We start from the raw sequence: 24,546 nt of genomic DNA, 5'->3' as shown, positions 1-24,546 counted from the left end.
CAGGCCCGCAGCTGCTCAGACCCAAATAAACACACAGAGGCTTATATTAATTAAAACTATATGGTCTAATGGCTCAGGCTTCTTGCTAGCTAGATCTTACATCTTGAATTAACACATTTCTATAAATCTATACCTTGCCATATGTCTCATGGCTTACCGGTATCTTTACATCTTGCTTCCTCTGTGTCTGGCTGGCAGTGTCTCCTGACTCAGCCTTCCTGTTCCCAGAATTTTCCTCTCTGCTTGTCCCGCCTATACTATACTTCCTGTCTGGCTACTGGCCAATCAGCGCTTTGTTTATCAACCAACCAGAGCAACACATTCACAGCATACAGAGCGATATCCACAGCACACCACCTCAAGGTGATGCACAGTGTGTGCCTTGTCCCAGTCTGTTATGTTCATTCTCTCTTCTTTCACACCATCATTTCATTTTCACTTACCTGCTAAATGAAACATCTAAATGAAGAGTTATTTATCTTATTAATATTGGTTTCAGTCAATTCTCACAGTATCCACTGTCCTAATTGGGTTTCTATTGTGATGAGACACCATGGCCAAAAAGTGAGTTTGGGAGGAAAGGATTTGTTTAGCTAACACTTCCACAATGTAGTCCATCATCAAAGGAAGTCAGGACAGGAACTCAAACAGGGCAGGAACCTGGAGGCAGGAGCTGATGCACAGGCCATGGAGGGGCCCTGCTTACTGACTTGCTCCCCATGGCTTGCCCAGCCTGCTTTCTTATACAACCCAAGGTCACCAGCCCAGGGATGACACCACCCACAATGGGCTAGGCCCTCCCCCATCAGTCACTAATAAAGAAAATGCCCTACAGACTTCCCACACTCCCATTTTATGGAGGTGTTTTCTCAATTGATGTTCTCTCCATTCAAGACTCTTGCTTATATCAAGTTACATAAAACTAGCCAGTGCACCCCCACTAAGCAAAAAGTCATTCCTGCTCTGTAATAGATGAGGATATAACACTCAGAATATGTAAGTAGCTTGACCAGGGATACATAGCCAGACTTGGCCAAGCCAGTCTGTGAAGGAGAGCATAATGCCTGTGCAGTTTCCCTGATCAAGACATTTCTAGTTTCCTCAAAGGTAAGCTCAGTAGCACACTTCCATGAAAGGGACAATAATTGAAAACTAATTTTTGCTATCAATTTATATACCAGAGCATCTCAGACTGCTCCAGGCAAACTGTATAGCTTAAACATCAAAGCCTTTGTAAGTGTGTTGAACCTCTGTCCTCATGTCACAAGATAAGGCTGAAAGATCAAGAGATGACTGCTCATCCCAGCTAAACAGGTGACACATCTGAACGCATGCTTCCCCAAAGGTCAGGAGCCTTGCTCACACTGCACACTGTACAGACTCACTCACTGCACTGCACTGCACTGCACTGTATACCCTACAGACTCACTGCACTGCACTGTATACCCTAAAGACCCACTCACTGCACTGCACCACACTGCACACCCTACAGACTCACTCACTGCACTGCACTGCACAGTATACCCTACAGACCCACTCACTGCACTGCACTACACTGCACACCCTACAGACTCACTCACTGCACTGCACTGCACTGTATACCCTACAGACTCACTGCATTGCACTGCACTGTATACCCTACAGACTCACTGCACTGCATTGCACTGCATACCCTACAGACTCACTCACTCACTGCACTGCACAGTATACCCTACAGACTCACTCACTGCACTGCACTGCACTGTATACCCTACAGACTCACTCATTGCACTGTATACCCTACAGACTCACTCACTGCACTGCACTGCACAGCCTACAGACTCACTCACTGCACTGCACACCCTACAAACCCACTCACTGACTGTGACTGCATACCCTACAGACCCACTCACTGCACTGCACACCCTACAGACTCACTCACTGCACTGCACTGCACACCCTACAGACCACTCACTACACTGCACTGCATACCCTACAATCTGACACACTGAAGTCTACTGCATACCCTACAGACCCACTCACTACACTGCACTGCATATCCTACAGTCCAACACACTGCAGTCTACTGCATACCCAACACACCCACAGGCTGCACTGATGCCTGGCTAACGCTGGCCCATTCCTACTCCAGTTCATTTGTGTGTACACTGAGAACAAATAGAACCCAGAGAAATGACGTGTGTGTGTGTGTGTGTGTGTGTGTGTGTGTGTGTGTGTGTGTGGCATTAACCCCAAAGGTGAGCACAGGCTGACCCATTAATGCACATCTATACATTTGTTCCACAAGCACGCACAGACATGCACTTTATCCGAGCAGAGACGGCACATAACGTGCCCTGTGGTGTCTTCGGACACTCTGCGGCAGAACCATAGACTTTTACATTGTAAGGGCTGCCTCAAGCTCCATCTCCACAATTGCTACCTGACCCTGTCCTCAGACAAACATCTAACACCTGTCCACAGAGTCTTGAGTTCAAATCTGATCCTCTGGCTTTCCGAGCCAAGGCACGAGGAAAGAGTCTTTGTGGGAAGCCTAATGCTAAACTATCACTTCTCATAACACGCAATGTGCTTGGAGCGAAAAGGCCATTGTATGATCCAAAGGACATCTAAACATGAAACCCTGAGTCCAGCCTGTAAGTGGTGGGGTCCTGCCACAGCTACCAGCAACACACAGTGCTGCTGAGGAGGCAAGGTGGAGATGGCTTCCTAGTTTCGGTGTTCCAAGGCCTCTCAGAACCTCACCTGGAATGAGAAGAGTCAGAGGTGAGCCTCTCTACTCCTGTGTTGTACAGATACAACAGAAGGTAAGAGGTGCCTGGGTCAGATAGTTGGTGGCTGGCAGCACAGGCTTCTTGGCAAAAACACCTAAGGGGGTTCCCAGGCTACTGTTCTGACGACCCTGGCAGTGAGTTCTCTCAACAGAACACCATGCTCTGCCAAGCATATTCCCTGAGAACAGAGCAGCACCCATCCCTGTCATGGCCAACAATGCCCTTGGTTCTTTCAGTTGCCTCCCTAGCACTGGGGTGTTAGCTCTGGAAAACCATGGGTGAGGAGGAGAAGGTCACATAATTGTCTCATGTGTGCTTTCATTTCTCAGCAGAAGCCCGGATGTCTGCGTCAGCAGTTCCATTTTACTGTTCCTCACTGAGCTCTGGCCCACGAACTAGCAAAGTAATCCTGACTCTCCTAAACTGCTCCTTGCCATTCTACTCATGGGGCTGGAAAGACTACGCTAGAACCCCACAGCAAGCAAGAAAAGGCAACCTGAGTTTCCAACACCTCCCATAGCCAGGGAAGGTTCCAAAATCATCCATGTGCACAGAACATTTCAGCCTAGCACTGGGAGAAGCACACAGCCAAGACTGATATCATGGTTATCAATCTTCTGCCCCAGAATTTATCCATTCCTGATCATCACATACTTGGGGAACAGGATGTCTGTTATAACATGGACTCTTTCATTGCACCCAGAGTTCATACCGTGGGGTCCTGCGACCACTACAGGAAGTTGTCATGAGGACGTAATGGAGGTGACACTAACCAAATACCCAGCACTGTTCCTGGTGATAATGATGCTTACACTAACTCACTTCCTCTGTATACATCAGACAGTCTCAGATTCCAGAACTATGGCATTCAGTCGTAGACTGAAAGTGTGCAGCCTTCAGATCCTACAGAATGTGTGAGAAGCGGAAAAGAGGAGATAGGCGGGGCCATTCTTTCATATAAGCCACCTGATTCCAGGGACCCTCCTCACTCCTGGTCATGTCATAGACACACAAGCTTCAGTCCTGAGGAGAGTTACTCTGATGTGCCTAGGACCCTGGAGTTGGGGGAAAACATGGTCAGAAAACCCATGTTTGTCCATAGGAGATCAAACAGAAAAACAAAATGCACAAATGAACAACTGGGCAGTGCTCTACACCAGGGCTGGCTTTTCATCTCTGCCTAATCCTTTTCTATTTCTTGAACTAAACATGTATAGGTGTCCTTCCATGCTACACTGTCATGGAATATTTTTTTTTTGTACACTGTGAAGAAATGTCACTCTGATTGGTTTAATAAAAAGCTGAATGGCCAATAGCAAGGCAGGACTTTCTGGGCAGAGAGGACACTGGGAAGAAGACAGAAATGCCAGGAGATACAGAGCAAGCAGAATGGGCAGTATGGAGAAGAGGTAATAAAGCCGTGAGGCAGAAAGTAAATGAATAGAAGTGGGTTAATTTAAGTTATAAGAGCTAGTTAGAAACAAGCCTAAGATAAGACCAAGCTTTCCTAATTAATAATGTCTCTGTGTCATTATTGGGGAGTTGGCGGTCCCTTGAAATATCTGCCTACACTCCACCATTGACCAACCAAGGTCATGTCCCACTCCTTACCACTGTGGTTCTAAGCTTTTCAAAGTCTTGCTCACCAATGTATTCGTGCCTAACCTTTTCCTCTATAACTACAGGTGCAAGTCCACCAGCTCACCTTGACCATTCCAGGGGTTTTACTCCCCATCCTGTCACCACAGAGAGTGTGGTCCCTGTAGCTCATCACCTCATTACTCGCTGTCAGATGCACTACTACAGCCAAAGACACCCACTCTGTCTCCCTTTCTGACGCCCACCAGTTTGTCTCCTACCTTCGTGTTGCTCTCTCCTGTCTCCATTTGCTTAACTCACCATCACATCCATAAACCTTCCTGTCAGCTGGATACTGAAGGAATTTCCCAGGCCGCAGTGCTGTGGTCATCCCTGGTACCGGACCAGGACTTGCTTTGCTGTGTGCTGTCTGGTCCTTGCTCCTTTGTCTGCTTGGGATCAGTAGGGGAAGCAAAGCCCTACTGTGTCCATGTGCAGTCCCTGGTGTCTCAGCCTTTTCTGAATCCTTTCATGGTTCTTATCAAAGGAGCCCTACTGTGTTCATGCTCAGTCCCTGGTGTCTCAGCCTTTTCTGAATCCTTTCATGGTTCTTATCAATGGAGCCCTACTGTGTTCATGCTCAGTCCCTTGTGTCTCAGCCTTTTCTGAATCCTTTCATGGTTCTTATCAATGGAGCCCTACTGTGTTCATGCTCAGTCCCTTGTGTCTCAGCCTTTTCTGAACCCTTTCGTGGTTCTGATCAGAGTCACAGAAAGCTTCTGCTCCTGTCTGACAAGAAGAACTAGCAACCGGGGTCATGTGCATGCTAGGACCTTCAATGGAAGCAGGACCTGTGTCAAAGACAACTGCTTTGAACCTTGAACCTGCACACACACTAGGAAAGCTGGTAGCCAAGGGACACCACTTCTTTCAGTTTCAAGAAACAAAATGTCAGTTCTCCCTAGGTGAAATGCCCAATCCCTTTCCAGAAGGAATCCCACTCTTTTTAAAAAAGGGAAAGAGATTCACTTATAGAAACCTTTTTTTTATAATTTATTTGCTGTTGTTAACCTTCAGTATAAAAATGGAGCTCTAGCTGAACGTAGGGTTTCAGTGGTGAAAAATTGACCCAATGAACAAATAAATAAATATTTACAATCTTTGGCAAAAACAATGTTTCATTAACGTAGATGAGAAGCTTTTGTTCTTTAAAACTACATAAATAATTTACAAAAATAATACGGTACATTGAATGTATTCACATCGTCCCCACCACCTTGTACCATTCAACCAAATGCCCCAAGTGAAAGCCTAAATGTTCTTCACATCCTCACAGTCAGAAGCCTCATGCTGGCCTTAGGAATACAGTTCCACAGAAAGTAAGAAGTGCAGGATAACAAAACACAGGGATATGCACCCTCAAAGACACTCACACAAATAACTGTGTCCAGACAAATTGTGAAAACTCAGATCAAAGGCATGGATTCTTTCTATCTGACTTAGAAATGCAATTGCCATTACCAGAAAAGGGATCGTGCTCCACCCCGACCAGAGGGACAAGATATACTTCCACTGAACTCATGTGGAGCGAGAGACAGTACTTCCAGCTGGGAAGTCATGCAGCTTAAAGCAATAAAATAAAATAAACCAAGCATATGTCTGTTATGGTGTGACTGATTGATGGGTGTGTCTGGGCGAAAATGATGTTTTCTTCAGCCTTAAAATAAAAAGAACCTATATACAGCAAATAGATAACAGTAAAAGGAACTGAATTAAAATCATTGGTAGCTGTGCATATTAAGGTTCCATTTTATCATGACAGAGAGCCTTGTATTTCAACCAGCAGATATTTTGGTAAGTGTATCTTTATATCATTATATCCTTGTCATATGCTTATTTCTAGAAATTATACTACAAATTTGTTACTTTGCATGTTTAAAATAAGTTATTAGTGAGTGGAGCTACATTTCAAATTCATTTAATAAATATTAACAAAACAGTTGTACCTGTAACCTTAATGAAATTTGTTACCCAATTAGGCAAAAGCAACTTTTGCATCATTCCAAAGCCTAGACTAGGAGTAGGGTACCAAAGTGCATTTGCCAACTTATCTGCCAGCCTGTTTCCTAGTAGCAGGGACAGGGAAGGATGCCCAGATGGAGATCCCAGCAGTCAGTGTGCAGAGATCGATGACTTCCAGTCAGGTAGGCTCTCCATGAGGCCCAACCCAGGCAGCCAGCTTACGAGGAGGTGCTTGCCTCTACTGAGCTTTTGTTTTAAAAGCTTCGAGGAGAAGCCTGCAGCTGGAGCTCTGAAAGATTCCCTTTTGCAAGGATACACCTTCTTCATCTTTGTCAAGTCAGCTGTAACTGTGGGCCAAGAGGGGTAAGAAGTGGTTTTCATATAATTTTGCAATCATTTTCTATGCCCCGATTAGTCAATGTTTAATATCACTGGACAAGGGGCCACAGCTGTGTGACTACCTTCTGGCCTCTTCCTTCCTGCAGCCAAGTTCACCTGATCTTTCTTTATAATTGGCCTTGCAGGATTTGTGTGTCATTGTAGAACAGCATGACTCCAAGAACAGTGACAACATTAAGCACTGAAAATAGGTGAGCAATATTTTTCATGCTTAATTTATGAGAATGACTTATACACAATATTCCCTTCAACTCCATATACACATAAATACTGCAAGTAATTACATTTTACATGTAAACGTCATTCTTTTTAAACAAACAAGAAAAGGCAATGCAACAACATGCTCAGTTTTCACTCCACAGTGAGTCTCCTGTTTCATCAAACTGCTTCCCAGGAGCAGGCTAGATGCTCATCTTGCAGCTCCCTTGGTGCTTATCATTTGAAGGCACTTGGACTTGATGCTGATGAAGGAGGTGAAGATCCACTCAGTTAAGGTCAAGAAACAGGAAATGTCGCAAGAGAGAAAAGCTGCAAGTGCCAAGATGGACCGACGTGTCTAGCAAACGGTGTCTGTAGCACATTGACGGAACTGCAGGCTTGCCCTCTAGACATCTAGAAGAGAAGGAGCAATGGGATTAGGACGGAACAACCAGGGGGATTTTATTTTGTTTCTTTGTTTGTTTATCTCATGCCTGTAGCCCAGGCTGGCCTAGAACTTGCTCTGTAGCTCAGACTGACCTCAAATGAAGCAATCCTCCTGCCTTGGGCTCCCAAGTACTAATATTGCATGCATCTGTTTTACCTATAACCTCAACTATCACCATATTAATTTTAAGATAGCATATGTAAAATAGATGGCTAGAACAGACTGATAGATGACTGATAGTTGTCTGGGTGATGAGTAGATGAAAGATGAGTGAATGGATGAAATGATAGAAGGATGGATGGGTATTTGGATGAATGGATGGATGGGTGATGGATAAATAGGTGTTGGGAAAGATGGGTGCATAGATGGATGGATTAATGAGTGGATGCATGAAGAAAAGAAATCTCTCCAATGGAATCCTAACATAAGAAAAAGATCGTCAGTGGGAGGAGAGAAAACAATGTCCTTATCTTTGCTTCTCTTTGATTTGTGTATTACTTTCAAGGTGTGAGTGTTGGAAAATATTTCTGAGCTTTACTAATCTCTGTAGAAGGCATGCCATTAGGCTATACTGGAATCAAGTTTGATTTCAGGTTTATATTTTGGTTCAGATAAATAAACTTATAGCAGTATAACTAAGAAGTAGACTCCTTTCTTCCTTCACTTCTTCCTTCTATCCCTCATCCTTCCTTCTCCTTTTCCTTCTTCCTTTCCTTCCTTATTTCAATTTTTAGTAAAGATAGTAATCTAAAATGCCCCTAGAAACTCAGCAAGTATGGAAACAGGAAGCTATAGGACTCAGTACAGTGGTGGATCACCTGTGAACTATCAGGAAGATTCAGATTCAATTTAAAACAAAAAGAAACCAAAGGGGGGGGGGTGGAGAAAATGTAAGTTACCTAAACTACATCTTTGCTCGAAGGGTAGAAGCCCTAACTCATCATTCATTTCCCTGGAATGAAGCCTCTGTAGACAGAAAAGTGGATGTCAGCCCTCCCTGGTCCAGTGACCATTCCCTGATGAGAACATGCACTTACCTCTGCACTCATACTTGAGGTCCGAGAAGTAGACCATTTCTTGGGAAAAGACAAACAGGCCCAGTCGTCCACCAGCATAAGTTTGGTCATAGATTGGTCCTGAATCAGCCATGACCTGCTTTCCTTCATGCACTAAGACTCTAAAATGGGTAAGGGAGTAAAGGATAAAAGAGAACTTGAACTCTGCAGTACATTCACTAGAGGCTAATGGTTGGTTCTGGATGTCAGCTGTTGATCAAGAGGAATCTACTGTCCTTGTTTGGTGCTAAGGATGAAAACATGGCCTTGTATATGCTGAACAAGAGTTCTCTGCTCTACCACTAAGCGACACCCAGACCAAACCAGAGGGATCTATAATCCCACTCTCTGCTCAGGGTTTTAGCAACTGGGCCAGGCTTGCTTTCCCTGTAAGAACACTGGGCCCTGTCAGGGAGCAGGATCTGAAGGGCCCATTTCTTCTCACAGGCAAAACTGCTGCACTCTTCCTGTGTGTGATTACAACCACCCAGGTTTGCAGCAGGTTGCCTTTAAGAGCCAAGGTAGTATGCAGAGTGAAGAGTGCTTCCTGATTGCCTGTAGGGAATGAGTGCCTGTTTCCCTTCTTTGGAGCTATGTCAGGTCTTCCCCTGAGTATGGCTCCCTTAGCTTTCATTTTCCCTGAAAATTCCAAGTTTCATCTTTGTCCCATTGTAAGAGCTGTCTGTGAGTGAGGACAGGACTTGATCTTCCTGGCCCAGAGTGGAAATTGATACCACAGAGTTTCCTGATGGAGCACACAGCAAATAGGACCTCTTTGCAGGGACATCATACCGTATATACCAGTTTACACCTCACCTGCCCAGACACTCAAGGATCAGTAAACACCAGATAGCCAACAGTGGTGTGGCTCAGTGGTAGAACATTTGCTTATGTATAAAATCCTGGATTCCATCCAGATGGATGTGCAGTGGTTTTCATACCACCCAACAAGTATCTTAAGACATAGACTTTTTTCAAGATTTTAAAGTAAGTGATGTATAGTAAGGATGCAAGATAGATGAGAAAAAGGAATTCAAAATTGAGGAATCCAGAGAATATAAAAGAGTTCATTATGGCATAGTTATCTATTGATACTCGCCAATGGGAAGGAAGACAGAGAAGGCAGATTGTCTACCCAATGGAAAAGCAGACTGTCTATCCAATGAGAAGCAGACTATCTATCCAATGAAAAAGCCATCTTGCCATTAAATGGAAAGGCATACTTGTTATGGAAAAGAAGATTAGCCCACCCAATGGGAAGAGAGTCCTGAGGAGCCTGTCACTGGACAGAAATGCTGCACAGCTGCCCTTACCTCATGTAGCCGGTCTTAGGCCTGTGAATCAGGTGCCACCTGTAGGCGGTGTAGTCTTTCCAGCCAATGTTTTTGGGGTCATGCCATAGTGTGCGCACCTGTGGAAAAGCATCATTGTTGAAGGATGAGGTACATGCCTCTCTACCATTCTTCTCCCCCTGGACTGTGCAAAGTAATACCCCACTAGCTGCACTACCTCTCTAGTTTATTTTGTTTTACATGATATAAATATATCATGTTTGAAATCAAACACTGTGTATCATCTACCCTGCTATGCACACCAATGGGGTGCTACAATATGTACCTAAATCCACTGCATACTGTGTTGCAGTTAGCACTAAGAGCACAAACACTTGGCCCAGACAGTCATGGATCTGAATTCAGATCTTCTCTTTTTGGGTGTGAAACTATCAACAGAACCCTGACATTGTCCTGTCTCTGTAAAAGACTGGACATGTGTTCACTCTTGTCAACTATGTTGGCATGAGCACTGGGCATTCTGTGTTTAATAAAGTAAGTATTCAATGCCAACTATTAAAATGATTTCTACTTGAATAAAAATTAACTGAGAACGTAATTTAAAATTAATGAGCGTGTAGAGTCTGTCTGGAAGAGGTCATCAACCGCCCAGTCCCTCACCTGGCCTTCTGTGTTTCCTGTATGCCACAGGGCATTCCTCAGATGCTCGCCAGTACCAGTTGTAGAGTTTACCACTTTGAGTGACACGCCAGAGTAGCCATAAGCCCGACTTGGCTTGTCTTCCCAGTAGGTCTGGGTGACCTGCTTCCACATGACCACGTAGAAGCGGCTGCTTGACTGATAGCCAAAGACGAAGCCCGCATAGTCATCGTCCCGGTCAGTGTTGACATAGAACGTGCCACTGAAGTCCACAGACCCAAACTCATCAAAACCTGGACACAGAGGAAATATGCATGGTCTGAAGGCCCAGGGAAAAGCACCTCAGGAGACCCTGTCTGTGGCGGTATTGTGTTCCCCGAAATATTGTGCATGCTAATAAACTTATCTGGGGTCAGAGAACAGAACAGCCACAATATTAGACATAAAGGATAGGCAGTGATAGCACACACCTTTAATCCTAGCATTCCAGAGGCAGAGATCTACCTGGATCTCTGTGTGTTCAAGGATACAGCCAAGCATGGTGACTCGTGCCTTTAATCCCAGAAAGTGAGCCTTTAATCCCAGGGAGTGATGGCAGAAAGAAGAAAGGTATATAAGGCGTGAAGACCAGAAACTAGAAGCTTTTAGCTAGTTAAGCATTGAGGCTTTTGAGAAGCACAGTTCAGCTGAGATTCATTTGGATAAGGACTCAGAGGTTTCCAGTCTGAGGAAACAGGATCATCTGAGGAATTGTTGAGGTGAGGTCGCTGTGGCTTATTCTGCTTCTCTGATATTCCAGCATTTACCCCAATACCTTGCTTCAGGTTTGTTTTTATTAATAAGACCTTCTAAGATTCATGCTACACCTGTCACAGAAACATGGTCTGAAGAGCTTAGATTGGTTCTGCTTCAGGCTCTTCACTGAGAGATCAGCAAACATTATGAAACTTGTGACCCAACCAATAGTTCTGTTGGGCTCCAGAACACAGTGGCTCCACTGTCATGTACCATTTCAGACAGTCCACAATATGAACTGGCTTATTGAACACCAATTCCACAGACCTGAGAGGCAAATCTGTGCTTTCCCAGAGCCCCTTACCGGGTTATGAAGGGAGACTGTTCTACACACCAAGGAAGGCTGAGGCTACCAGGGAAATTCTCCTGAATCCTGTCCACATGGCCCCACTTGACCACTCAACAGCATCACCTCACTCAGTATCTCAGGCTCACCTACGGCAATGCCCGGGTCTGAGTTTGCTGTCTGCACCAGCTCTTTGCCTTGGTGACGAATTACCCAGTTGGGATCGATTTGTGTGGTTCCCTTGGGATCCAGAGGGACCATCTGGAAGTTCCTGAAGTCTGTCTCAGTGATAGCGTTGTTCTCAGGGCACACGTCATCAATATCTGGGACGTTGTCATTGTCAAAGTCATCTTTACAGATGTCACCTCGGCCATCACCTGTGGATAAGAAAGAAGTGAACACATGGGACAAGGTGGGTGATTTGCACTTCTTTTTCAGTGCGAAGGCAGGGACCTCTGGGTCCCCAAGATCTAAGACTGAGCACCCTCCAGATAACTATGGGTTGAGAGTCGACTGCCTCCTAAACTTTGAGCTTATAAAGCTGTAGAGAATCCCAGGGATGCTTTTTAAAACATCATCACAGCAAACCCTGCAGCCAAGGACAGAGCGGCAAGACCCTCACAAGGGCTCTGCCCTCCCACACTCAGGGGCGGCTGACTATGTCTAAGTTCATCTGTCACTGTCATTCTTAATCACTGGAACCATTTAATTTATTTGGCATCTAAAATAGAACCTTTCTAGCTCACATGACTTTCCCTAGGGAGATTGGGCCCAATGAGGTTGATTGACAAGGGAGGAGAGGTCATGCTTGTGACCTCACAGCTGCCCTGCCCTTGGCCACAGTGAGATACCCACAGGCAGGGGCAATGAAGTAAATCAGGCACTCTGCTGGAACCTCTTATTTCAAAAGGAAGAAAAGAAAGCATATTTAGTATTAAGATTAGTATCTTCACACCCCCCCCCATTCTTTAAACTAGTTCCCAGTTCTGTATCCACGGCCACACGATCCCCTACTGTGTGACACACTTAGTTAGGTATACAGGCATTTTCTTTTCTTGAGACTGGGAGGGCCTCCATAAGGCTTACCTCAAGGATGACTTTGAACTTCTGGTCAACCTGCTTCTGCCTCCTGAGGTAAAGGTACTCACCACGCTGCCTTGTGTGTAATGCTGAGTTCCAGGTACATGAGGCGAGTGCTCTACCAATTAAGCCACATCCCTAGCCTCAGCAGTGGAATCTTAAAGTATTAAAAATGTTGGCCTAGGTACGCCAACCTCTCTTCCTTCCCAGTCCCCTTCCTAGATGAGCCAATCCCATCTCACGCTGCCGGCACTGGTGTCAGCATCAAGCTGGGAGCTTTCTGCTGAAAGCCCTCTTTCCTGTGCAGGGAGGATCCTGGAGCTGCCCTTGGGCCTAGGCCAGTCTTTTCACGTGCTTCTGAGTCATATTGGCTCAACACCCCAGGACTCCTGGTCTCCATTTGTTCTGGATAAGTGTCTTCCAAATAAAGCTTGGATCATTCTGGCCATTGGGAGGGAGTTCATGGCCAGCCTATCAGCAAGCACAACTGTGTGCTTTGTTATTCGGGATTGTAGTTCTTTCTGGGGTGTGACTTCCTCCAGAGCTTGCACAACTACAGACCACTAATTTACACGGGCCTTCTATTTTATACTGTCCCTATTTTAGTTACTAGATAAAAAACAATAAATCCCCCATCCTGTCACGGGCTGTATACAGTGAACCTTATTTCTTTCAAAGTGATTACCAAAGGTTTTCAAAAGTACGTGGATATTGGGAGGTTTCTTCATCCTGGCACACACAAACACACTTCTCCTCTATCGCTGGTAGAATATTAACACACAAGAAGAAGCTGAAATTGCCAAGCAGGCTAGACAGAAAACCAGCATCCCTGTGGCCAGCACCCTAAGATGGTCATCCTGCTGACTTTTGAATTTTAAAAAAGTGGCTTTGTAACCACGGAAGTTCTACCTCTGAGGGACTGCTCACGCAGTTTGCAATGCACGTGTGAGCTGAGGAAGGCACCCACCATCTGAGTCTTCCTGATCTGGGTTGAATACGAGTCTGCAGTTGTCCCTGTCGTCTGGAACACCATCATTGTCATCATCAGAGTCACAGGCATCGCCCTTGCCGTCATTGTCATGGTCGGCCTGGTTGGAGTTGGAGATGTACGGGCAGTTGTCTTGGTTGTTCTGGTGGCCATCGTCATCTATGTCTTCATTGTTGTCACACTGATCTCCAACGAGATCGTTGTCCAGATCCGTCTGGAAGAGAGGGCAGGAAGCAAACACCGTGAATACCCCTTGAGGAAGCACATGAAGGCTAGGATGCTAAACTAGAGACCCACCCCACTGTGTTACAGGTCAGAACTGGGGGGCAAGGTGCAAAAATGGGGTATGCTGGCTCACTTACTGTCCACACAGAACAGAGCCTGGAATCCAGACACATGGGTTCAGGTCCTCCCAGCCTGTGCCCCATCATATAGGCATGGTTAACTACTCTCAACAATCACTGGTACCACTTTTCCCACCATTTGTTACTGTACACTCTGCAGACCATACTTATAGGTCACATTCTCCTTGTCCCTTACAAAGGCAAGCCTAGAATTGTAGCTGGTTCTGGGTTTGCCTCAGGGTAACCATGGAGACAAATTTCTCCCCAGGCAGTGAGGGGAAGCCACTTCCTCACTTGGCCTGTGTCCACCTAGATACAATGTGCTTGGATTTGGGCTCTGTAAGAGGTTCCAGCTGGGATTATAGAAAAATCTATGTTGTCATCTTGGCAGAGCAGATGAGAGCCACACAGGAACATCTTTATGAAGTTGTCGGAGGATGTGGAACGCCCTGCTCTGAGATGCCGGGCACCCTCAAAGGGTCATCTCAAGGCAACAGCCGAGGAGCACAGACCCCGGCTTGGAGACATTCCGTCACCTGATCAGGGTTATGCATCAGGGGGCAGTTGTCACAGTGGTCACCCACGCCGTCACCGTCAGTGTCTCTCTGGTCAGTGTTGTAAACATAGGGACAGTTGTCTCGTTCATTGAAAACATCTGTTGGTGGAAGAAATAAAGTAGTGATACACTGAGTTTAGAGGAGGTGCATCATTTTCCCATCGTACTAGATAAGATGCAGACAAACTTTCACTGAGAAAATGGCAAAAAAATGTAACGATTATTAGATTCATGGAAGAGTTATGATATATTTTCTAGTAAAATTCAAATTCCCAGTGAGACCATGTCTCCAAAAAAAATCCCAATTTCCTTAGCCTAAAATACAGTTAGTGTTTGGAGTTCTCTGGGGTGATGATGCCCAGTCAGAAGAGGGTAAATGTGGTGTGTCTCTGCACTTGCTACATTGGCTGTTCCCATTTAGATCGGAGGAACTATGTGCTAAGTCCACAGGAACATGGTAGGCTCTGGCTGATGTTGCCTCCTCGTCCACATACAGTAGGAGAGAGCCAGTGGTGGAGAGGGTTTTAGAAATCTGAAAATAGGTAAGGAAGTCCACCAGTACTGGAGAAATAATTTTTAAAAAGATACAGCGACAAGGTGAAGGGTCATAACTAATAAATCAGAAAGAAGGGACCCTGGACACTGGCCTTGCCTCAGCCCAAGGAAGAGGAGGACACTTGCGGAAGGATGAAGGCCAATAGAAAGGACCCTTAAAATGACCAGGGTATAAGAACCTAAGACCCCAGTCAGCGTAACGGATGCACTAGCCTACATCAGGATAGCATGAGATGCCTGCTGGCTGCATCAAGCTCTAAAAAGGCAGAGTGGTCCAGACTGTCCTGAGGATAAGGTTGGATGTAGAAGCTCACTGGAAAGTTCTATAAGAACGTATGCTTTGAGATAGGTCCAAATAGCAGGGTAGAGTGAGTCAAAGTGGATGAAGGGACCCCAGGCTGGAAAGGGATGAGGAGAGGGGGTGAGACCAACTTGGTACAGAGAAGTAGAGCAGAGCAGTGATCCGAGTGTCTCCTGGCTCTACAGTGACACTCTGAGATAGGAGTGACTGGGTTCCCAGGGCGATGTGGTAGGTCTCTGGGCTCTATTACAGAGGCCACCAGGTTTCAGGGTAAAATGTCAACCTGCAGTGATGTCAGAGCTTTCAGGGTACTCCTGTATCACTCCACCTGTCTAGGGCCCCAGATCCTGTGGTTAGACCTGATCAATAAACAGCAAGAGGTGAGACAAACCGCTCTCCTCAAAGCAGAGGGATGAGGCAAGAGCACAGTTCTTGTATGCTTTAGAGGGAGCACTCACTGCGGAAGATTCAGTGCAGGGAGTAAGGTGTAGCAGCTGTGAGGCTGGCATCAGAGAAGAAGATGCAGAGAATTATGGTTTTCTAAGAAGGGGCCCGAGGCTTGTGGGCAAAGATAAGCTATTTAAGGAATAAATTTCATAATGTAAAGATAAAGTTGAGCTCCTCCAAAAAGTTCGGAATTGTGAGTGCAGCTGGCCCTGGTGTACAGGGAAGGCTGCTACCAGGACCCATAAAGATACCAAAATCCAGATGTCCACACCCATTACACAGAATGGTGTATATTTACAAGCCATCTAGGTACAACCTCCTACTTACTTAAAAGTCATCTCTATATTATAATTTTATTGTTTCATTTAATGACAAGGTAAAGGTCTAGGGGTTAGTAAGATGGCTCTATGGGTAGATGTGCTTATAACACAAGCCAGATGACCCAAGTTCGATTCTCAGAACTCAACATTAAAACAAAATAAACAAACAAAAACCAGATGCAATGGTGAGCATCTTCAATCCCAGCCCCTCTACGGCAAGGTGAGCAGAAGATACAGGAGAATCACTTGGACGTTCCCAGAATAGCTTGTCTGGAGTATCACGAGAAAGAAACCAGAGATCCTGTCTCAAGAAGGTGGAAGAAGAGAACCAACTCCTGAGAGTTGTTTGCTGACCCCCACGTGCACAGGGCACCCTCCCCCTCCACACACTCTCAGACACACGTAAATAAATGAACTTCAAAGTCTACATGCTCATTAGATGCAATCTCCTTTTCAACGCTCTGTCTGTGGTTAGTTGATTTGTGGCTATGGACCTGAATACACAACGTGCTGACTCAGTGATCATCATGAATCCTGATCTGTGTCACTAAAATAAACAGAGCCACTGACCATCCCCGTCGATGTCCACAGAGCAGGCGTCCCCTTCACCGTTGTTGTCTGTGTCAATCTGTGCTGGGTTGTGCACATAGGGGCAATTATCACAGCGGTCTCCCACCTCATCCTTGTCATAGTCTAACTGACGGGGATTGAAGAGAAGCTGGCAATTGTCCTAAAAAACAACCAGAGAAAGACTTCAGAAAGAACACAGAACAGACGTCCAGTTGCCATAAGACAGTTCATGCTTACGAAACAACCAACAAAGAACCAATGAAAATGAGTCCATTAGCCCTCCACAGGCACCTTTTCAACATCATGTGGTTTTACAGCTATGCATGCACCGCTTTCCTTTCCCATAAGTGTAAAGATTTCCCATTGCAAAGTGGATGTTTCACCCTCTTCACAGGGACACCAAATAGACGAGAGAGTAGGTGAGAGGATGGACGGATGGGTAAGGAGAGAAGAGCGTTGAATCCCCCCATAGAGAATCCATCCTCAGGGAACTGTGTGAGCCACAGGTTAAACCTTCTGCCTGTAGCACCTGTCACTTGCCTCAAGCACAGCTCACCGGAAGAAAAGGAAGCCAATAAGGTCTTTTGATGCCATTAAAGAAAGTGACATTGCTGAGCAAGTTCTGCGTTGTACGCCAGGGAGCCCCACGCGCCGGCTAATCAGCATTTGCACTGTCAACTTTCCCTGTTGGTGCCTTCTGGGAACTGTTCACAAATATGTGCCAGCAGACCCACCTTGGGGGGACTCAGTGTTTCAAGGCAGCACCCGTCCTACCTTCTCATCGCTAACACCGTCATTATCATCGTCCTCATCACAAGCATCTCCGATTCCATCCTTATCAAAATCCTCCTGGCCGGAATTTGGCAGTTTAGGGCAGTTGTCCTGTGATTTGGAGAGGAATGATAACCATGAAAGCATTCCAAAGAGGCCTTCTTTCCAAAACAGGGAAAATAAAACAAGACTTATGAAGCCAAAGATATAAATATCTGATACAAGTCCTCAGATAAAAGCAGAAGAATGGGGGTCAGAGCCAGCTGGCCTGGACGTGTGCTGGGAATGATGTCACTGCTGCACACGAGTGGACAAAGGGAGCCCTGTTCTGAGCCCAGGATCCCCAGGAAGGGATCAGACACCTGGGAGAACAGAGGAGGGTGAGGGGTGCCTGTCCCGGGAGAGGTGGAGGAGCAGATGTTTCGAGTCCAGTTCCATCCCACAGCCACAGCCAATGAACCAAGAGCCCCAGGACGTATGCAAGCTCGACCCTGACTGGCCAGCAGGTCTCAAAGGAGACCTGTGTGTGTGGTGTGTGTATCAGTGTGTGTGGTGTAGGCTTTGCAATTCCTGCACTTGATAGAAGCCTAGACGAAGGCAGGGCCAGCTCCACTCCAGCTCGTCACAGTTGACAGACATGTGACAGCTGCTCCACTCTGTCCACTGTGCTGCGACCCAAACCTGAGCCACACGGACCCAACTGAGGGACTGTAGGAGAGCAGGGCAGTAGAAGTGCAGTGTTGGTTTCAACTACATTGATGCCTTTTCGTGTGTGTGCAAGTGTGTATGTGTGTGTGTGTGTGTGTGTGTGTGTGCACATGGTGCACATAGCATGTGTCTGTGTCTGTGACAGGTCCTTTTTGAAACCCTTATATTGCTGTTTGAAATTCTGCAAATGTTTTGCAAACCAGGAATCACCACCGCACCACAAACTGGAGGAAACAGGCTGTGTGTGTGTGTGTGTGTGTGTGTGTGTGTGTGTGTGTGTGTGTAAATTGCTGCCTTGTTTCTGTGACAATCTCGCTTGGTTAGCCAATACTTGCCATCTTCATTCAAGAGGTCATGAAATAAGAAATTCCTGCACTAGCCGGGCGGTGGTGGCGCACGCCTTTAATCCCAGCACTCGGGAGGCAGAGCCAGGCAGATCTCTGTGAGTTCGAGGCCAGCCTGGGCTACCAAGTGAGTTCCAGGAAAAGGCGCAAAGCTACATAGAGAAACCCTGTCTCGAAAAACCAAAAAAAAAAAAAAAAAAAGAAATTCCTACACTAAAAATCATCACTTTAAACTTAAAATTAGGGTTAAATACACATATAATTATGTTTTTTCAATGACTTTTTGGTAAGAAGCCTTTTAGTACTTTTACTTGTGAAGTTACAGAGGCCCAACCTGTATCAACATCTCGTGTAGTAGATCAATCAAATGCTGACTCCCCAAACATGTCTGCACCCTGTGGCACCTGTGTGTCTTTGTAAAGAAAAACATTTGATGGGATCTTGCTAAGTGATCCCAAGCAGAACAGCTTGTCTGGGGTCATTTCAGCCTCCCACACTCTGGGGCCAGGCATGGAGTCAGCCTGTCCACCCCACTGCTGATGGGCCGTGAACCAGCAACAAGCACCATGAGTGTGTACTGCTTTTCACAACAACCCCTGGGATGAAAATGAAATGAAGGCAGAGGCCATCTGTGTTCAGTGTTTGAGGTGGACACCTGTGCACTCCACACATCACACTCAAGCCCTCTTCATGCCTGCAGTTGTAGGAAAATGTGTAGCTCTAACACGGTTCAGTCTCAAAGTAGGAGGCTCGTGTGGAGTGTGGGAGGGAACAAGGTAATTCAGAGTTTCTCACTGTTTAGATCATTGCTTCCAAATTGACCCAATCTTTCCTGGCAGTGAATCCCTGAAGAGGACTGAGGGACAGACCCTTACCCTGACTGAAGAGGACTGGGGGGCAGACCCTTACCCTGACTGAAGAGGACTGAGAGGCAGACCCTTACCCTGACTGAAGAGGACTGGGGGGCAGACCCTTACCCTGACTGAAGAGGACTGGGGGACAGACCATTTCTCTGATGAAGAGGCATTAAGGCATAGACCCCTGACTCTGACTGAAAGGAGGGTCTGCAGCACATAGTCCTGGCACTTGGCCTGAGATAAATGTGAGTCTCACCTTGATGCAGTGGTAGGTGGCATTGGTAGCGCACACCAGGTTGTTGTTGGGCCACCCATCCAGGTCTGAGTCCTCCCCACAGATGAGTCCGTCTCCGGCATAGCCAGTCTGGCACTCACACTTGTACATGGGGTCACTGAAGTGGCCCAAGTAGATGCACTCCGCATGCTTGTGGCAGTTGTGAGTCTTGTCCTTGCATGGATTTTCTGGCTCACACACCTGCAAGGCCAAGAGTTGTAAGGACTACAGACAGGAATTACTAGGAAAGAAGGTGGCCCTCTGTACCCTTAAGAATGCGAAGAGGCTCATTGGGGGAGGACGTGGGGAGCATGGCATTGTGCTGCGTTCTTAAAGTGCTAATTTGGATCTCTCAGGAAGCAGACTTGACTATTTTTTTAGGGGTTATCAGAGCCAGATAAATATCATTTCTGACCTTACCATACGACACCACTTGCCATGGCTTAGTTGTGATCCACAACAAATGTGTTAGAATCTGTATCCCAGTGTAGTGGCTCCAGGAAGTGAAGCCTCATTAGAGGTGTAGTCAGGACTCTCCCATTTCTGCGTGTCAATGCTGAATCTCTCTATCTCTGTCTGCCTCTGTCTCTCTGTCTGTCTCTGTCTCTCTCTGTGTCTCTGTTTCTGTCTGCCTGTGTCTGTCTCTGTCTCTCTCTCTCTGGCTTCTGCCATGCAATGACAATACAGAGCCCTGAAATACATGCCTGGTCCTCAGTCTGGGATTTCCAGTCTCCAAAATTGTGATAAATAAGTGTCTTTCCTTTATCCCTACCCTACCTCGGGCATTCTGCTATAGCATCCCAGAACTGACCAAGGTGTCGCTGCTGCCCAGGAGTTCATAGGCCCTTTGCATGAAAACATGAATTCCATGTGTCAGTAGGAGATGCCCCAGGCCACTTACTTGTTTCTCTGTCTGAGCAGCCTCCAGGCCAACCCCAAAGGGCTGGCTCCCCTTGTAGCGTGGGGGACAAGGCAGGCAGTGGAAGCCAGGGTTGGTGTTGACACAGCGGGAAACTTTGTTGGTTGAGAAGCAGATGTCTGTGGCCACAGCGCACTGTGAGGACAAACAGAAGTGAGCCTCTCTCCAGATTTCCACAGGACACCCTGCTGCCCAAGGTGGATGTACCAACCTCATCCAGGTCTTCACAGTGGGTGCCATTGCCCAGGAAGCCCACTGGGCAGGAGCCACAGGACCAGGACCCATCGGGGAAGCTGTTGCACTTGGCTCCAGGAAAACACGGGTTGGATAAGCACCCATCTGCATGGAGGACGGAGATAGAGCTATGACTAGATGCCACACACATATGCACTTGTAGGCACACACACATATATAAATACACATACAAGTGTGTATGCCCTGTTACACACCAGTCAGGCAGCTTCTTTCACATATACACACATACACATACACACACACACACACACACACACACACACACACACACACACACGTGCCCAATTACTCACCAATAGGGCAGCTTCTCTTGTTGCACATTTGATGCTCCTTCACATCCCCCACACAGTCCTTCCCACCATACTGGGGCTCTGGGCTGTTGCAAACACGTGTCCGTTCACGGATCCCTCCAGCACAGGTGACGGTGCAGGTTGACCAAGGGGACCAGGGGCTCCAACGGCCATCAACTATAGAGAGAACCAGGAAAGGTGTCTGGGAGGAGAATGGAGAGCTGGATTTATGATTGGCCCTGGCAAGAGCAGAGGGGAGATGAGGTTGATATCCTGACTCTTCCAATGTAGTTGAAGAAGCTGGTGTACAAGTGAAGAGGGAGGGGATGGCCTACTGTGAAGTTCCACGGCCGTGATTCAGGGAGTGATATTGATTACTGAATTCCTGATAGATTTCTCTGCCTATAAAAGAAAAGCCTTGCAATCTTTTTATAGCCAGGAGCCTGAGTTTTCTTACTGAGCCATGTTTCCAGAGTAGACCTCCCTCCAGCCTGAAATACTTTGTGGGACTGATTCTTATTGCACTGGGCAGATTGGCAGTGAAGATCTGGGTAGATATCATGTTGCGGAAGCAATCCCCTGCATCCATGTGCTGCAGAAGCCCAGCCTCCCTGGGGAGGTCCTGGTCCCTAGGCTGTGAGTCCCCTAAACTGCAACTTTGTAGCTCAGACAGCCCTGTCCTGAGACCTACTCTGTTTATTTCCGGTTCCAGGTCCAAGTTCACAGTCCTGACTTACTTTCCTATAGATGAGCATCTCTGTCCACTTGATTGATCTGTGCAAGGTACAGAGGCATCAGGCTAACTCAGAGGTCAGGGTGGGCATCCAGTGATGGGCATTGACCTTAGCAAGAACAGCCACACCCTCACTGTTCCAGCTGTGCGGGCTCTTGACTTAGTGACCAGATTCAGCTTGAGTGGGCGTTGGTGGCCAGCAGCCACCATAGGGTGATGTCCTGCTCAGGCAGCTCCCTCACTAATTGCAGTATCATCTACTTACTTGGGCACGGTATTCCCTGGCAGGCCTTGGTCTCCCGGCCACTGCCCTTGCAGTTCTTGCCGCCCATTTGGGGTACTGGAGAGTTACAGAGACGTATGCGGGTGACATTGCCAACGCCACAAGTCACAGAGCAGGAAGACCAGGGTGACCAGTGACTCCAGCCGCCGTTCTGCCGGACTGATGTAAAAACACAAGGTGGTCAGTGTCTCAGGCTGTGGCCCCGGGTCGGGCCATCCCCAATGCTGTCTTCCCAGCCAATCCCTGTTTCCACCGCAGAGGGCAGGCAAAAGAACACCACCTCCACCCAGAAGAAAGCTTCTTGCTTGGCAAAAACCTTTCCTGAGGCCATAGCCTCCAGACACCAGGCAAATAGCTGTTGTTGGCACACCCACGTGGAGAGCCATCCACCCTACCCTGGAGGACGGCAGGGGCACACTCACTTCTTGTATCACATTTGCCTAGGCTGCACGCCCTTGTCTGAATAGAGGGGCCCAGGCAGGTGTTGCTGGTGACATCACAAGACCGGCCTCTCTGCTGGGTCCCAGAGCCACAGGTGACAGAACATTCGGTCCATTCTGCCCACGGAGACCAGTCCTCATCGTTGTCTGAAGCTAACCGAGAAAGTAAACATACACATGAGGTTGGGCACTCCCTCTTCACACGCTCTGGCGAAGTCAGGCACCACGACCATGTGGGGACTGCTTTGGAGACTTCTTAACAGGGAGGGGTTTGCAGGAGGGAGATTCTATGGGCAGAGGCCACCACCTGGGCGAGAACTTGAGTGCCTTCAAAGGGAAGAGCACAGCACAGGGAAGAGAACCCTGTCTGAGTGATAAAGACAGAGTAAGCTAGATGTGTTTAGGGAAGCTGGTCCACGGAGTCCAACATGTCAACCATTGGTTGAAATTACAGTTTGCATAATTTATTTCCAAACACTTTAAAGAAAATTCAATAAAAAAAGACAATTTTCTTGAAGAAATTTTTCACAGGTACACAGGGTACGATGTACCAGTGCTGGGCCTGAGCTGAAGGTGGAGTACAGAGTAGGTCTCTTAGTGGGGGGTCTCTTAGTAAGAGTCCCTTTGGTGACGAATGGAGGAAAGAAGAGCATCTGGACAACACTGAGCACAGGCAGTCAGGCTGTCTGCTGTCCTCTTGCCCTCACTGATACAGAGGAAGCAGTCTCAGGCACCCAGTACTGTGGTAGTGGCATTGCTGTGCTGAACAAGTAGCTGTGATTCTGGACACACACCGGAAGGAAAGACCAGGATAAAACCTGAGCAGAGGCATCCAGAACACTGGGGGATGGTGACTGGGTTGGAAGGGCTGCCCACCAGTGCAGGGAAGCCACAGCTGGGCATCACCCGGAGGCCAGATCCAGACTGTTGGCACAGGGATCCACAGACCATAGGGGATTCTGAGTGAGGCCTGAAGCTGAGTCTAGAAGGAGCAGCTCGGGCACTTCCAGAGTTCATCGGAGCCTCCAGGACTCCGACGGCAACCCAACTCTGTCTCCACAGTGTCAGACCTCCCAGAACTGGCTCCACCATGGTCCGATTCTGTGTCATCTGGACCGTATCTCTGTAACTTGAAGGCACCATTGAGTAACAGTCTCTGGGTTTTGTTTAGTCACTGTATCGTGGGTTTCACAGCGACTGCTCAGTCTTCACTCAGCCCGGGTCTAGCTGCAGCTCCTCCTCACAGTGGCTACTGACACAGGGGCCTTGTTCTTGGCCTGGGAGTTTGGTCCCCGCAGTATCACACTAGGGGCCTCCTTGTCTGGGATGAGCCAGAACGTAACAGCTGCAGGCACTTAATTTCTAGCGCTCTCAATGGCTTCCTGGCCACTGACTAGCAGCTGAAGCAGGGCCATAGCCACCCCTCTGCTCCTCCTCCACTGCCTGCCTCTAGGAATCTGAGCCTCACCCTCCTCTAGGCAAATCATAAAACAAATAAACAGACGCAATCACTAGGCCTCACAACATGCTCGCGGCCGCCGCAGGAGACTCACAGTGGGAGCAGGACGGACAGCACTCCCCTTCCACAAAGGTCGGGTTGGCACAGGTGGCCGGCGAGCAAGTGATTTGATGGCACACGGTTTTAAACTTCTGAAAGAAGTGGAAAATATTTGGGAAACAATTATTTCATGTAACAGACATCGTCACGGGAGCTGGATGGGGAAAGATCGGCGAGATGGCTAGGTATTTTTCTGTCTTCCAAACCTACCTCAGATACAGGGTTTGAGCAGGCCCAGAGAGGACTCTGTGAGCACTGACACTCTGCCCTCCCACCATGACCAGAGAGAGGACGGCATCAGCTTTTGAGCCCTCTGGGTGGGGAAGAAGAAAAATGACAGAATATTCCCAGGTCCCCGATATCTGAGGTCAACACACGGACAGGGAACAATGGAAAGAAACTAAACCATTTATATATATATTTTTCATAATGACTAGGCTTCCCAGACGCCTCTGTGAGCACTGAGG

At 47.2% G+C, this 24,546-nt stretch overlaps 1 protein-coding gene across 1 annotated transcript in view; it reads right to left on the bottom strand.

Moving 5' to 3' along the window:
• Nucleotides 1–5,382: 5,382 nt before the first annotated feature.
• Nucleotides 5,383–24,546, bottom strand: part of Thbs2 (thrombospondin 2) — a 29,623-nt gene continuing 10,459 nt past the window's right edge. Inside the window, exons 7-22 of the mRNA XM_052750727.1 lie at nucleotides 24,075–24,171; nucleotides 22,504–22,674; nucleotides 22,064–22,240; nucleotides 21,069–21,242; nucleotides 20,732–20,859; nucleotides 20,503–20,655; nucleotides 19,584–19,802; nucleotides 17,422–17,529; nucleotides 16,648–16,807; nucleotides 14,435–14,553; nucleotides 13,534–13,768; nucleotides 11,636–11,863; nucleotides 10,427–10,698; nucleotides 9,788–9,885; nucleotides 8,457–8,596; nucleotides 5,383–7,385 (exon numbers count right to left, since the gene is read on the bottom strand). Coding sequence (XP_052606687.1) covers nucleotides 7,378–7,385; nucleotides 8,457–8,596; nucleotides 9,788–9,885; nucleotides 10,427–10,698; nucleotides 11,636–11,863; nucleotides 13,534–13,768; nucleotides 14,435–14,553; nucleotides 16,648–16,807; nucleotides 17,422–17,529; nucleotides 19,584–19,802; nucleotides 20,503–20,655; nucleotides 20,732–20,859; nucleotides 21,069–21,242; nucleotides 22,064–22,240; nucleotides 22,504–22,674; nucleotides 24,075–24,171 — 2,487 coding nt within the window. The 3' untranslated portion in view covers nucleotides 5,383–7,377. The remainder of the gene's footprint in view (nucleotides 7,386–8,456; nucleotides 8,597–9,787; nucleotides 9,886–10,426; nucleotides 10,699–11,635; nucleotides 11,864–13,533; nucleotides 13,769–14,434; nucleotides 14,554–16,647; nucleotides 16,808–17,421; nucleotides 17,530–19,583; nucleotides 19,803–20,502; nucleotides 20,656–20,731; nucleotides 20,860–21,068; nucleotides 21,243–22,063; nucleotides 22,241–22,503; nucleotides 22,675–24,074; nucleotides 24,172–24,546) is intronic.

Source organism: Peromyscus californicus, unplaced genomic scaffold (assembly GCF_007827085.1).
Source record: "Peromyscus californicus insignis strain IS unplaced genomic scaffold, ASM782708v3 Scaffold_22__1_contigs__length_63687245, whole genome shotgun sequence".
Classification (NCBI taxonomy): Eukaryota; Metazoa; Chordata; class Mammalia; order Rodentia; family Cricetidae; genus Peromyscus; species Peromyscus californicus.
This window is presented reverse-complemented; position numbering and strand designations above follow the sequence as displayed.